Genomic DNA, 15646 nt, shown 5'->3' with positions numbered 1-15646 from the left:
TTATTTTAAGTGTAATAATGGGATGCAAGTGTTTCAATTCTTCACTAAATAAAAAAATTATTTTAGAATTTTTTGTTTGCTGTTTTAATCAGCGTTTCAGATTAAAATATGCTGAATAAACCAGCAGAAATGGCATTTTTATGGTAGATGTGAAGAGTGGAATGAGGGTTTTTTAACACCACAGGAATGTTCTAACTTGTGTCTTCAAACGGATGTTTTCCAGGTCAAAAGAAAGCAACAACAGTTCTGCTTTTTAGAAGCTACATAGGCAGAGATATACCAAATTTAAGCTGCTATATATATATATATATATATATATATATATATATATATATATATATATATAATTATACTTCTATGTAGTTAGTAAAACAAAGCAATAAAATATTAAACAAATGAATGAATCAACTGATCCTTTCATTTATATTAAAAAAAAGTCAAGGGTAAATTGAGGAATTATGTTTAAGCATGAAAACAGAAGGTGAAACAGGCTGTGGGACTAGTGAAATAGCAGCTCCACCTTAAAATTACATGAACGGGCGGGGAAGACTCTGCATGAATGGGCGGGGATGACTCTGGTGCAGCTCCGCCTTTGTGGTTCTGCAGCGAGCACCACTTGAAATGGAACAAGTTTACCTAGATGTTAAAAAGCAGCTCAGATGATGAAACTGCAACTATGATTCTGATAACAAGCTAACAAATTGAACTAGCTCCTCTAAGATAAGCGGCTAGCAGAGCTTCTGACTGACAGTTTATGTGCAGCAGCAAATCAACTATCCTGATTAACAAGGTTATAAAAGCTCATAAATGAAAAATCACTTTGATGTGTGGGGGAACTTTTCCAGGTCCTCTTTAGCAGGGTGGGACTGGGAGGAGAGTGCTGTAGCCTTTTAGCTGGAAGCTAACCGGAGCCTGGGGCTAACATCACCACCCGGTGGAACACTAGCGACATGAAGGTGGGTTGGTTCACCGGCACGTGTCGGAGTCAGCCCAGTTATTATCAGCTGCTTAATGACACCGAGCGGACTCACGTTCACGTTTGAAAGCAGCGCTGAATCCAGAAACATCAGCACAAATGGGCCATTCCCATCTGTACCGGGTCGGCCCGGGCCGGGTAGCCCCAGCCGGCCCCAGCCTGGCCCGGTTGATTCCACACATCCTTGTCTTAAGCCCATGTGGGCTGATTCTACCCACCAATCAGAGGCTTGCTCTAATGGAAGGTGTGAATGGGCTGATTCTATCCACCAATCAGAGGCTTGCTCTAATGGAAGGTGTGAATGGGCTGATTCTACCCACCAATCAGAGGCTTTCTCTAATGGAAGGTGTGAATTTGCTGTCAGCAGTGGGCGTGTTGGCCCTGGTCGGCCTGAAGCAGTACCCCTCGGGAAGAGGGCCGAGAATGAGCCTTGGTTGGCCCGGGAAAATTCCAGGCCACCCAGATATGTAAACAACCTACGCTACCCGGCCCGGGCCGACCCGGTACAGGTGGGAATGGGGCTAAAGTGTGTTCTTTGCTCTGAGCCAGCATGACGGACTAGGGAACGGCGCCGCTAACTCGGTTCGGGTGTTGCTTTCCACCCATCCTAAGGGTCTACATAGGGGGCGGGCGTATTACGTAAACGGACCCATCTGATTGGCCGCATATCAGAAGGGCTACATTTGATTGGTCAGATAATACTTCCACGTAAAAAACAGAGCTGGCTTACAAAAAGTTGATGTATGACACGGATGGAAATGTTTGAACCAAACATTTATTGCTGTTTTTGACGTGCTTTGCAATGGGCCTATCGCACGTCCTGTTGTCCCGATGACGATAATTTTTCGATATATTGTGCAGTCCTACTCTTTGTCAATACTGATTGTGAATCGATTTAAGTTGAGAATCGATTCTGAATCGAATCGGCACCCCAAGAATCGGAATCAAATCAAATCGTGAGTTGCTCTAAGATTCACATCCCTACTAAAGGCGGTCCAACTAAACATTAGAGGGTGTGACTGTTTCTTTGGTGGCAACATATTTTTGGCTAGGCAGTGTATATTCTTACAAACTTGTTCTTAAACAGGTGTGATCTGAAGTCAAACTCATGGTTCTGGTGGGTCAGAAAAACACCTTTGGTGACAAATTAGATCATCTGAAACAGCAGGAGGAAAAGGGATAAGGTAAAGAACAGTTTGATTATCTTGTTTTTTTCTGGGGTGAAGATTCAAACAGTTAGCGAAAATCTGCCTACTTGACTTCGTGACTCAGAAAAACCAAAATAATCTAATTAGAAGGACTGAGCAGAAACTCTGGGTTCTTTTACCAAATCTATAGGAGGAAAAATAAAACACATAAAACAAAGATGAGACTAAGACAGGTGAGTCTTACCTTAAAGCTGAAGACAAACTTTCCTCCTTTGTAAAAGCCCTGAGAAGCACAAACACATGTCTGAGTCTTCGTGATCAACATCCTGACTCCATTTCCATTTAAATACCGGTTGATCTGTCAAAGTGAAACATGTTCAGCAGAAACACCTGAGCTGCTGACGACAGGGGAATAAACTTTCAAATCTGCTGTTTGTTACCTGAAACTAGAGATGGACAATATATCAGCATCAATATCGGTATCGGCCGATGTTAGTATTTTTTAACATATCTATATCAGTTCGATAAATAAAACTGGGCCGATATTAACAACCGATATTTTTTTCCATCTCGTCTCCATTTGTTTGCCTGTTTCAGAGAGTGAGGGGGGGCGATGTGAACAGTGAATGCATACATTTGAGAACTGTAAATGTGTGTGTTGTGTGTACATAATTACGTAAATTCAGCTTTAATCATTTAATTATATACAAAATCTGCTGATTTTAGAAGCATTAATGTCAGTTAATCGGTATCGGCAAATATCGGTTATCGGCCATGACAGTAATCTTAATATTGGATATCGGTATCGGCCCAAAAATTTCATACCGGTGCATCACTTCCTGAAACCTTCAGCGACAGCTACACAACCATCTCAATCCAGAAACTTTCTAATTTGATGATGTCATAAAACTGACCCGTACTTTATCAGATTCAGAAAATCAGTCAAACCTTTGTTTGAAACATTGTAAATCAGAAAATGTTTTCATTTTAAACAGCTACTTTTGGCTACTGGGTAAAGATCATGCTGTTGTTTCAGTAAAAAACAACTGTAAGCACACTGCTTGCAAACAAGCATTTAATATAAACAAATCAAACATGAAAGTTGACAGTTTTACTTCATAATGGATTTAATGTGTTCAAGTTAAAAGTTTCATATTTCAGAGGTTTCATGAATACAGCAGTAGATCAGTCTGACAACAAACCACAGACCTAATCTTTATCTCACACACACACACACGCACACACACACACACACACACACACACACACACACACACACACACACACACACACACACACACACCTCGTCTGGTGAGATGATGAGTCTGAAGTTGAGGAGGTCATCATCATCTGGAAAGCTGATCTCACACGTCTTTGGCAAATTCAACTCATTGATGTCTGAAACACAAACAGATCATTTTAATTATAATTAACTGGATCAGCACCAACAGAACACTTTGAACACAAAAACAGACCACATGCACGTGACTGGTTTGGACAGCCGTTTATTTAACATGATATCTTAAAAACCAGAGTTCCAACTTCAGAGACAACACAGGAATTACAGGGTGACCTAAACTTGTGTGTTTTTGGGCATTACCAAGTCAGACGTCTGAGAGGGCAGCTGAAGAACATGGCTGAACTCCAGAGACCTCTATGAACGTGTTGTGTAGAAATGACTGAGGTGTCAGTAAGATGATGTACAAAACAACTTTCGACTGATTAAACAAACAAGAATCTCTAGTTGATTTACATTCCAACCCTCACATATGGTCGTGGTAAAGAATGACAAAACAAGATCATAACAGGCTGCCAAAATGAAATTTACACAGTGAGGAGTTCAGACATTCAAGGAGGACTGAGTAGAACCGCTGCTTCTTCTCATCCAGAGATGCCAGCTGAGATAGCTCAGACTCGGGAATAGACATAACCATGTTGGACGATAGGCTGGCTCATTTAATACAAGGACTTTAGTTGAGTAGAATGTGGCAGCAGGAGGTTGACATCAGCAAATATCCAAACAATGCCTTGGGGTCCCATCAAAGGAGCTAATGATATAGGCTGGGATGGAGACAGTATGGGTAAATGCTTTAACTACTTCTATAGCCTGTTCCAATAAATAAATAAATAAATGCTCCACTTGCAAAAAGTGCCGCAAAGGGAGCATTTGATCATTCATAAGTGGTCAGCCTGTGGCCATAATGGGGTGCAATCATGTTTTTCACAAAAGATCACATGGTTGCTGTATAACAGGGGTGCTGGGTGATCTCTGTGTCATCATGGACATCCTTTTAACTTGGACATAACTTGTTTTTATCTCTTTTGAAGCCACAGTCCTTAAGTTTTTTTTGTGAGCCACCCCAAAAGGGGAACTGTCCTGTGATCAGATCTTCAATTCTAACAGCCAGGATCTTCTGGATATCTGCACCACGCCAGTTTGCCATCTCCGCTGACACTGTTTGCAAACACGACAGGGACTCCCCATGTTAACTTGCATTTGGAAAATTATTGCCAACCAGGGCTTAGTGGACATTTCATCCATGACCATGGCATCCCCCTCTGTTGCAAGAAGTCATGAACTTCATTCAAAAGTCCAATGTTGCAATAATAGTACAATCAGGTTTCACGGAACGAACTACGCAATATTCTCATCTCGTCAAGCCACCATGGTGCATTCCAAAGAACCACGTGGCGGCAGTATTACCCTGACGTGCTGCTCCAGTGTGTGTTTTGAACCCGGCTCATGCGTCTTTCTAAGCAACGCACTGTCCAGTAATATCACACCTTGGGTCTCTTCTTTGTTCTCCATTTTGCCTTTGCCATCTACTTTTAAACTCTTCAGGGACTTAGGGGTCTAGTTTCAAAAACTAGCCTTTCACAGTGTTTGTAAACAATGCCTCAGTTGCCATGCTACTGCATCATATAGGTGCCTGAAACCCTGAGGCCAGAACAGCACCCTCATAGGCGTGTATTTGAGTGCGTTATCAAAAGTGTAAGCAGTTTAACAGTCATAATGGACAGATGTTAACCCTACCTGCCAGTTTGGTGAGATGATTTCTTGTTGAGGAACCATTTCAATTTCTCACCACCTGACAGGACCAACTAGGTGTCTAACACCTGGGGGACAGGGGCACCTGCGGGTGTTTGACATGACGAGCTCAGTGTGAGCTGGTTTAAGGACAGGAACCAGGCAGGGGGGTGTTTCAGCTCCACTTTAAATGAACGACATACACTTTGACCTGGGCTATCTGACCACCAGTCAGTCACACCTGAAGTTTGTGACAGAGGGCTGACACAGCAAGTTAGCTTGTCCAAAGCTCCCACCAACGCGTAAAACCCGACTAGAAAACAGTGTTTGTGTGGGCTGTTAATGAGGTATGCGTAATAAACATGTGTCTTATATCCTAACGATTGTGTTCTGATAAGGTGGCCCCAAATCGTTACGGAGTTGGAGCGTCTCTGTTTTGTTTTCAAATACAGCAGCAGCAGCTAGCCGTTGTTAGCTTCTGAATAGCCTGCTACCAGTTAGCTGGCCTGAGTTCACGGCTACCGGGCACTAAACGGCTGTGTCCCCCGGTAGTTTGCCAGTAACCGGACAGTCGGGAAGCAGGAAAGACTGGCAGGGGTGCTGAGAGGGTGGTGAGGTGGGAAACCAGCCTACCTTTCTGTATTCGAAGCTGGGCCGCGCTGGCTTTTTTGCCCCCGGCTCCGGCTCTGTTTCCTCCAGCAGATTCCTCGTCTTTCTTCTGCTGCTTCAGGGAGAACAGCTTAATCATCTTCACTTGTTCGATAATCGGAGGCCTAAACTCTTGAGTCCCTTTAGTGTGCGAACTCCCCGTGTGTCCTGAGTGTTAACAGAGCCAAATGAGCCCGAACTGCACCGTAATGTGGATGGAGCCGGTGCGTCTCAACTAATCACACCGAGCTAACCTAGCTGTTAGCCCGCAGGAGAGGCCGGGTGGGGAGGAGGGTGCAGACGTCGCATGGATTGGTACGTCACTAATTGCGCCATATTGGAGAGGTAAACTGGTAAGGACTGTCACGTGACTAATAGGCAAGCCTGAGGCCAACCTTGATAGCAGAAGGGTCATAGTTAGAAAAGCCATAGTTATTATTGTTTTTAATATAATTTCGTTATTTAATATCTATAATTATTGCACACTTTAATTGAATTTATATTCAGGATCTATTTTTTTAACAAAATACATTAAGAAAAAACTACATATGCCAGTAGACTAGCCGTGATGTCATCACGCAAAAGGCGGGGCCAAGGTATATTGCCTGCCCATATTTTATTCACTAGGTTTATTTTATTTTATTCCTTACAGACCGGTGTAAAGATGCACACCGTAAGGTCACCTGCGTGATATGATGAATGCGCTGGTGAAAGACATGTCATGGTTGAGTGGCATTAATGATAATCCAGATCACGCACATCACGCAAACAACCGCTGCACAATAGACACGAGAACAAAAGCCGCGCGCTGCGTTTTGCTCATATTCATGTTAATGCGCGGGGACTAGTTCTTGCGGAGGGTTACACGTGCGCGTAGATGTTAGTGAGAACGAACCCTTTGCGTGTTGTTGTGTGCAGTTGTGTGTGTGTTTTTGTATGTGTTTGTGTTTTTGAAGCCTCGCGGGAGGAAGAGGAGCAGAACGTGCTGAGGGGAGAGTGAGGCAGTCTCACACTGCAGACAGAGGGACAGAGAGGGGAGTGAATGGGCACGACTCAGTCAGCATCACTGTGCCCTTCACTGTATCCTAATCGATCGGTTCGGCTATCGAGACATTTCGACCCTGCACGGGTCCGTTAAGGCTGGCCCGGCCTGGGAGCTCGCCGGAGCAATGGGACGCGAATGAAGCAGCCCGAAGCGAACAGCAGCAGCCCGGCGGAGGAACAAACAAGGAAGCGCTTAGCTGAAGCTAACGGCTCGCTAATATTGATTCTGATGAGTGAACGAGGACCATGCGAGCTGAAAGGAAGAGGTGAGAGGGCGCTGTGTGTGTGCGTGCGTGCGTGTGCGTGCGTTTTCAGCTCAGTCAGTGTAATTCCTCTCCACCTGCCTAATTTACTGTTCATTATCACTGGATACTAAAAGAGGAAGCAACCGCAGGGGGCGGACAGTCTACTAGCCTGCTAACACATTAGCACGGTTGTCATTAGCTTTTCCGCCAGGTGTGGGGGCGACGGGAGGGATGTTATGTCATTACAGGTGCGTGATTGGTTAATTATCACAACAGAGCACGGTTAAGATTTATAGCTGACTGGATATAGGTTACTGTGACACGGGTAGCGGTTAGCCGTTAGCAGCTCGGCTAACAGCCTTTCTGTGATTATTTTTCCTGTTATCGGTTCATCTGCTGCCATTTTCTGCAGTGATCGATACAAATCAGCTAAATGTAGAAAAATCGAGCAGTCCCAATAGAAATAGGATTTTCAGGATCTCCAAGCATCTGCATCCCAGAATCTGCACACATCTGTTATTGTGTCACTGAATAAAGTTTTCTTATATAATAATCTGAAGCTGATTAGACCAAATCTTGTTATTGTTGACTTATTGATTAACCAGCTTACTGTGGTGAATGAAAGTTTACAGCTTGGTGACCATAAGTCAGTCCTTTAAATGTAGAACTAAAACAGGAGTAATCAGTTGTACCTCTGTATCAAACAGCAAGGTCTTCAGTCTGCTCAAAGCTGCTGTTCCTTTGTCATTACAAATACAACATCTGAACGGTCAGATGTCCAAAAGCAAAGAAAAGTCAATGAACTGAGCAGAGCATCAAAACTGTAGGTAAACAGTTAGTTATGGCTTCACTAACTGGAACAACTGGTGTTTATAGTTGTGTAATGTCATTAGGTGTATTAGATAACTGTTCACTTAAAGATGTGAAACAACTACCTTCCTGGTAAAGTGTGTAGCTAATAATTAAATTGTGAAATATTAAAGACAATGATTTGCTAATTTTATGAAGTGGTGGCAAAACGAAGACATTTCACTAATTTATGACAATGTGACGTCTTCCTGTGTGTATTTGCAGCCTCGCGTCTTCATATTTAATGGATCATCTATAAATTGTAACTGGCTGCAAATGGATCCAGCTGTTGGAGCTCTGGATTTTCAACTGCACAATAAAAGTTCTGCTCTGTCTCACGTGAATATGAAGATATTTTCCTTAAAACAACATTATCTGGACCATTTATAAACACCTTTCGGTCCTACCAGATGTTCAAATTGCCAGATGCTTATGAATTGTCAGACGTTCAGACTTAAACTGAATTCTGATAACAAGCTGGGTGTCCCATGTTCCTTTTAGTCCGAGAGAGACAACTTTGATAACAGAAGATTTATTTAAATGACCAGTGTTATTCTGAATCTGTGAACGTCACTCAGTTCACAGCCATCTTTACAGACTCACGTCCTGCATGCTTTTCCTTTTTATTCCATCTTGTTTGGGATTTATGGTCTGTCAGGCTGATTTCACAATGTTCTTTCACTTTAGTTTCACTCACCTCTTTGGACTTTGGTTTCTTGAAGATGTTTCACTTCTCATCTGAGAATATTTACATTTCTGACTGGAAAATGCAGAGTCATAAAGCTCCTTTATTATTCATAAAAACTGCATCATTTTATTTGAATGAAAAATTCCCTTTATGATAAAAAATGTAAGTAAATCTGTTTTTATTATTTTGCTTAATGTGTGGTTGTTGCACTTTAGGTTTCACATTGGCAGCTTCATTTGTAAGGTTCCTGGTTGTTTGTCAGGTTGCAGCAGAAAGAAAAGGTTAAAAGAGAGAAAACTGTGAGGCAACAGCACGAGATGTATTCTAATCTTATGTTGGGCTGTGCAGAGAGAAGTGAAGTAGGAAAACAAAATTACAATCTGTTTCACAGATCACTCCTTACATGAGAATTTGTTCAGTTGAAGGCTGGAAGACAAACAGGTAAAAGGTCAGATTAGGTCATTATTAAGGTCAGAGACGGTTTTATTCATGCAAGTTATTTTAGTGAGCAGGGGCGGCGTTAGGCCCGGCTACTTGGGCTCAAGCCCCGAATGTTTAATGAAAAGCCCCGGATCTCAATCGCGGAAGTAACATGCAGTACCAAAGTCCAACAGAGAGGGAACAGCTGGCAGTAGTTTGTATACAGCCTACATGAGCCTCCACCACTGAAGAAGAAGCCCTTCAGCAGCCGGCTTCTTCTGCAGTCTCTGTCTGAAACGCATGAGTGAAGATGGACATAAGGACGTTTTTTAGACCAAAAGTACAACGACAGAACCCCAGCTTTGATGAGACTGGTGCTGACTCAGGTTTGTGAGTCTTATTTGAAAATATTTGTTGTGCTGCTGGTTTGCCTAAAGTTAGCTTACTATCAGGTAAAGTTGTTGGAGAAAGAAAGGGAATATTTACTATCATCTCACACTAAACACTAACAGGAACAATACTCTGCCCTGAATATGCTTAATATGTAGCTTCAGATTAAAAATTATGTGGTACAAGACAAATATATATGATGTTGACTAGTGTGTGTCACGTGTGTGCGTGCGCGTGTGTGTGTGTGCGCGCGCGCGTGTGTGTGTTAAGCCTCGGATCTTCTTCAGTCCTAAATCCGCCCGTTAGTGAGTAATTGTTAGTATAAGAAAGGTAATTCTCTAATATCTCGAACAAACGCATCAAATAAAACATCAGATGAAGCAGTGGTGATATCGGACTGAAAAATGTGTCACACACACATTTACATGCGCCAAATTTCCCCAATCCCAATTCAAATCTTGGCTGATCGGAACTCCCGAATCTCTGTTTACATGCACACTAGCTGAAATGATCCGATCATGCCCCGAGGTTATATGCACCAATTATTCAATCAGATTAAGTAGGCTGAGCATGCGCAGAGTTGTCCTACCCGGAAAGAAAAAAAATTGTAGAACGTCATGAAACAAAATGAAATATGTAAATAAATAAAAAATAAATACTATTCTTCCTGCTTTCCTGATTCATTTAATCAATTTAATGTTTTTATTTTGCTCACAGAAGTTACGCTTACCTCAGTGCATAACTGCAGACATATGCTTTGCTGCGTTTTATTGCTGACCATTTTAAAATAAGGGAGGGTTATCCTTGTCTCTGCCTCTTGGGTTAGGGTTAGGCTCGCTAGCTGTTGCACACATGCGCAGTCGGCATTATTAACAATTAACATTGTTTTACTCCAACAGTCAGAAGGGCTGTGTACATGCACGTCAATTGGAATGATTGTCAGATTGAAATTTCATTCAGATCGGGCCGAATCGGATCAGAACATTCCCATTGACATGTTTACATGCAGAATTTTTGATCTGACTGGGCGTTCAATCCAATTAAATGTGTGCATGTAAACGTGGCTAATGTAACTGTCAGGCCCTGGAAACAGTTAAAAACCTCTTCACTGAGAACAGGTCCTATGAGGACACACGTTTGAATCGTTGATTACTGATCGATTGTTTAGTCTTTCAAACAGCAGGAAACCTGTAGATCAGATCAGAATCAGGACGGATGAAGCTCCATGCAGTCAGGACTGATTCAGCAGTGTAAATGTGTTATTACACAAGTGTGTGCAGCTGGTCATGTCTCTGCTGTCAGTATGTAAACTGAATTCTGCAGCGTTGCATTAAAGACTCACGTGAGTCCGGCTGCATGAATTTCATAAAGTGAAAAGAGCATCAGAACTTTTGCAGCTGCAGGTTGCTGAACCATGCCAGTGTGTGAAAGAGCTTAGCTCACACTTAAACTTCACAGACAAGCTAGGTAAAGACGTCCACTTTTACTAACCTGACTACTGCTCAGAGGTGGGCGTGTCACGACGAGGGGTGCTGTGTGTAGTTGGAACATTTCTACTTCCACGGTTCTAACAAGTAATAATGAATGCTTCACTATATTTAATGAAGGACCAAAGGTATGTTAAGGTTTTGTTACAGGAAAAATGCTTTGCCCCCATGTATAACCAGTGTGGTTCACATTTATATTTAATGTTTAAATCATGTGACCACAGCCTCGTTGTCGATCCTTAACAATACTCCAGCTATCTTTGAGTTTTGTTACCAAGCTATGGTTGGCTGAAGTCTCAGTGTGTGTGGTGCTTTTGTGTTTTAGCATCCAGGGACTCATTATGACGTCGGTCTCACATAGTGAAAGTTCAGACCCGTGCTGCTACTGCTGAATCCAACCCAGACTTACTTTCTTTGTGTGAAATCTAAAACAACCCCAAGTCTCCTGTTTTAGATGTGCTGGGCTGACTTCCCTGAGGGCGTGTCTGCTGCGCTCGGAGCCGGACGACGGGCTGATTCAATGGTTGCAGACTTCCATCCGTTCACAGTCAAAGAATATTAGAAAAACCTCATTCTGATTTAAGCTGTACAGTCAGGTTTTAGTGTCGGATGTTTTGACTAACTCTTGACTCCATTGTTGAATGGTGTTCCAGCTTTTGTTGTTTTTTTTCTAAATACAAATAAAAAGTGTCAGGATGATTCTCAGTCTGCAGCAGCTCTGCTCCGTCTTCAGGAGGAACGTTCCTGCTCAACAGCAACAAAGACCTTAGCGGTTCTATGTTCTTTAGAAAAACCAGAGAAAATTAACTCCCTCTATTAGGGACTGGTACAACAATATTTGATGGTAGTAAACTGTGAATGATCAGAGTGAGCTGAAGAATGTGTGACACACACACTGATAAGAACCTGTTCAAAATGCTCTTTGGCCTAAATGCTGTTATATCTTCTGTGTTTAAACATGGGAAAAGAAAAAAGTTAAAAATAAATATCTGAAAACGTGAATGGAGTACAACAACTTAATTTTGGTCGTATAGTTCGCTGCTAGTGTTGAATTAAACTTGAACTCACTACAGGTGGATTTAACCGTGACATGATGAAGGCCGGGGATGGTGATGTATATTTTAGGCTGTAATGTTGAGCCCTACCTTCAGTACAGAGCAGCTGATGATGTCTGCAGAGCCACCAGGACCACAACATGCCAGCTGAATCATGTGACCTTCTTGTGCTGTTGTGAATGGTCAGGACTGAGCTGCATTTCTGTGTCTGTGTCCAGCTGACTTGTTCGGGGATGTCGGGCAGTAAGACGCTGGGCGGGGGGGCTGGCGGCGGGGCGAGGCGCAGACGAACCCGGTGCCGGCGCTGTCAGGCCTGCATGAGGACAGAGTGTGGAGAGTGTCACTTCTGTAAGGACATGAAGAAGTTCGGTGGGCCCGGCCGGATGAAGCAGTCCTGCCTTCTGAGGCAGTGCACAGCGGTGAGTTGCACACACGCACGTATGCTGAGGTTTTGAGTAACTAACCTGGAGTTTTCCCCCTTTAAGGATTCATGAATGACTTTTTTTAGAAATCAGTAAAAGGGATTTTTGTATCATAATGTAGGCAGTATGTTTGTTTGTTTGTTTGTTTGTTTGTGCTAGGCCTGTGCTCTGCCCCGTAGAGCCCCATACAATTTGAACTGAGCGCTGTTCAGTATCAGCCAATAGGGTTAGACATGCGCTTACGTACAGATATCAATCACAGAGCGTGCTCGAGCGTTTCAGGACATACCTAGGCAGGTGCAGAGTTGGTGACCTTTCTTTTGGACAAGTAAGTTTAAAATAGGAATAAACAACAACATGAGAATAATAATTTTAAAACAAAGTGTTTTAGCTCTTTTTGTTAGCTAGAGCTGAGCGTTCATGAACTAGAGGCGTTGCTTCCGGCTGTAAAAACAGAAGTTAGAATGTATTGAGTTGTGATACATTTGCCATCCACTAGATGGTGCCGTTGGATAAAAAATACTCTGGACTGTAGCTTTAATTGGGAACCATTGTGAGCTCACCACAACAGGAGTTGAGAAGCTCGTGCTTCTGTTGGTGATGGCTAAATATTGATAAAGCTTTTATATTTCACGTAGTTTCCTAAAGACAGGAGCTGTATCATTCTACAACCGTGAGTGTACGGTTTTCTACTTAGCTGTCTGGAGGCAGGCGTTGCAGATTAGCAACGTTAAAACCCGCCTACCTGGTTACTCCACATACGTATTAACTCAGAAGTTCCCCTGAAGGACTTGGTTGGTCGTCCTTTTATCAAAACCTATTTTGAGCCTGAGAGGGTTAAACAAAAAATAAAACTCAAGACTATTGTTTATAGATGTATTTTTCCATTGAAGGGATGGAGGATCATATATTTTATTGGTCATGTATGGCTCCATTAATTGAAACCAGCAAACTTAGTGGATGTTCAGGAGTAACCCACAAACACCAACGTTCAATGTCAGGCTGAGAAAACCCTGAGAGTCAGAGTTCTTGGAGCCTTAGTGGAAGACATAAACCACACAGTTCCTCACATGTTTCATTAAACACCGACGCTCTCCATTCAGGGATGAGTCTGTTCTAAAGCTTAAGGCATTCAAGTTAAATATAACAAAATCAAATGAGGCAGCACCCACACACACGTGATCAGGAGGACTGGGTGATGTTAACACACACACATGACATAATCCTCCACTGCACCTGCAATATGTCTCTTATGCTTCTGTGCCGTTGTCTCTGTGAGGACCGGGCCTGGTCCCCGACACTGGATCTGACCCGTGGCCAGACAAAACGTCCCCACAGAGGTTCTGTTTCTGAAGATGTGATCAGTTCTTCTGTTACTGTGTGTTGATTCTTCAAATAGCATCATTGTGAGCTGGAGCCCAGCAAGCCATGATTCTGGGTTTCCATGGCAACCGGAGATGGTTGCTGGAGCTGTGAGTGAGCCAGAGTTGGCTTTGATCCATCGATGTGGTTTCACTGATTTGTTTTATTGTACACACACACACACACACACACACACACACACACACACACACACACACACACACACACACACTTGTTATGTTCTACACGTTTATTTATGCGTTAGAGCTTTTATAGTAAGAGAAAGAAGTGCTGCAAGACAATGGAGGAAAATGAGTTGCAAGGAGGAAGATGGAGGAACGCAGGAGCAGAGACTCCCTCTACTGGATCTTGAGATTAACTGGTTTGCTGAAGATGTTTAATGAATGAACAGAAGAAATGTTTCTTCATAAAAGTTATTTTTTCCTCTACGTTCTTTGGGTCTTCCTCAGGACCTGAAATGCTATCTTTATGAACCGTTTCCCCTCTCTGTCTCACCTTTGTGTGTTTGCAGCCTGTCTTGCCTCACACAGCGGTGTGTTTTGCGTGTGGCGAGGCAGGGAAGGAGGATACGGTGGACTCCGAGGAGGAAAAATTCAGCTTGTCTTTGATGGAGTGTACCATCTGTAATGAGATCATCCACCCTAGCTGCCTCAAGGTGAGTCAGCTGATCCCAGATCAACCCGTTTTGATTTGCTACAGAAGAGGAAAGTTCACATTTTAAATATTCCCTCCGGATGATTATGTGAAAACAATATCTGATGCTGCTGTTCAGTCCTCGGGTTTATTACGTTTATTTACTGTTAATGTTGTTTTTCTAATTGTCCTTTTTTGTTATTCAGAAACAATATGGCTTCTTTTCTGATTACAGTTCAAAATCGATCCCTCTCTTCTTTATATTTGGCTTTCAGTGAAGCAGAAGTTACGGTGGGCTGTGTTGTTCCAAGTGTTGGATTAGAAACTAGCCTGAAATAGAAGACTCAGAAATAAAAGTTCTCCAGCAGATGAGCAGACTCTAAAAGTCTTCAACAGACCTAAAACAAAACCTGAGAGGTGTGTTATCTCAGCTCTAAGAGGTGTGTTATCAGGGTAGAGGTGTGTTATCAGGGTAGAGGTGTGTTATCAGGGTAGAGGTGTGTTATCAGGGTAGAGGTGTGTTATCAGGGCAGAGGTGCGTTATCAGGGTAGAGGTGTGTTATCAGGGTAGAGGTGTGTTATCAGGGTAGAGGTTTGTTATCAGGGTAGAGGTGTGTTATCAGGGTAGAGGTGTGTTATCAGGGTAGAGGTTTGTTATCAGGGTAGAGGTGTGTTATCAGGGTAGAGGTGTGTTATCAGGGCAGAGGTGTGTTATCAGGGTAGAGGTGTGTTATCAGGGTAGAGGTTTGTTATCAGGGTAGAGGTGTGTTATCAGGGTAGAGGTGTGTTATCAGGGTAGAGGTTTGTTATCAGGGTAGAGGTGTGTTATCAGGGCAGAGGTGTGTTATCAGGGTAGAGGTGTGTTATCAGGGTAGAGGTGTGTTATCAGGGTAGAGGTGTGTTATCAGGGCAGAGGTGTGTTATCAGGGTAGAGGTGTGTTATCAGGGTAGAGATGCGTTATCAGGGCAGAGGTGCGTTATCAGGGCAGAGGTGTGTTATCAGGGTAGAGGTGTGTTATCAGGGTAGAGGTGTGTTATCAGGGTAGAGGTGCGTTATCAGGGTAGAGGTGTGTTATCAGGGCAGAGGTGTGTTATCAGGGTAGAGGTGTGTTATCAGGGTAGAGGTGTGTTATCAGGGCAGAGGTGTGTTATCATGGTAGAGGTGTGTTATCAGGGCAGAGGTGTGTTATCAGGGTAGAGGTGTGTTATCAGGGTAGAGGTGTGTTATCA

The 15646-nt window shown here is 43.0% G+C and overlaps 2 protein-coding genes across 3 annotated transcripts in view; one reads left to right on the top strand and one right to left on the bottom strand.

Annotated features, from left to right (window-relative positions):
* Nucleotides 1-6115, bottom strand: part of ube2m (ubiquitin conjugating enzyme E2 M) — a 29300-nt gene extending 23185 nt beyond the window's left edge. Inside the window, exons 1-3 of the mRNA XM_054734204.2 lie at nt 5786-6115; nt 3428-3522; nt 2369-2407 (exon numbers count right to left, since the gene is read on the bottom strand). Of these exons, the coding sequence (XP_054590179.1) occupies nt 2369-2407; nt 3428-3522; nt 5786-5900 (249 nt within the window). The 5' untranslated portion in view covers nt 5901-6115. The remainder of the gene's footprint in view (nt 1-2368; nt 2408-3427; nt 3523-5785) is intronic.
* An 830-nt stretch (nt 6116-6945) lies between these two features.
* zgc:158376 (F-box/LRR-repeat protein 19) overlaps nt 6946-15646 on the top strand; it is a 23008-nt gene continuing 14307 nt past the window's right edge. The window contains exons 1-4 of one of the 2 annotated variants that reach the window (XM_070551541.1): nt 6978-7110; nt 11378-11446; nt 12197-12397; nt 14295-14438. In XM_070551541.1, coding sequence (XP_070407642.1) covers nt 11378-11446; nt 12197-12397; nt 14295-14438 — 414 coding nt within the window. In that variant the 5' untranslated portion in view covers nt 6978-7110. Of the gene's footprint in view, nt 7111-11377; nt 11447-12196; nt 12398-14294; nt 14439-15646 lie in introns of both variants that reach the window. The other variant, XM_015940787.3, reaches the window with a different exon arrangement.

The sequence above is a fragment of the Nothobranchius furzeri genome, chromosome 5, assembly GCF_043380555.1.
Source record: "Nothobranchius furzeri strain GRZ-AD chromosome 5, NfurGRZ-RIMD1, whole genome shotgun sequence".
NCBI classification, from domain to species: Eukaryota; Metazoa; Chordata; class Actinopteri; order Cyprinodontiformes; family Nothobranchiidae; genus Nothobranchius; species Nothobranchius furzeri.
Note: the sequence above shows the minus strand (reverse complement) of the source record. Positions and strands in the feature narration are given on the sequence as shown.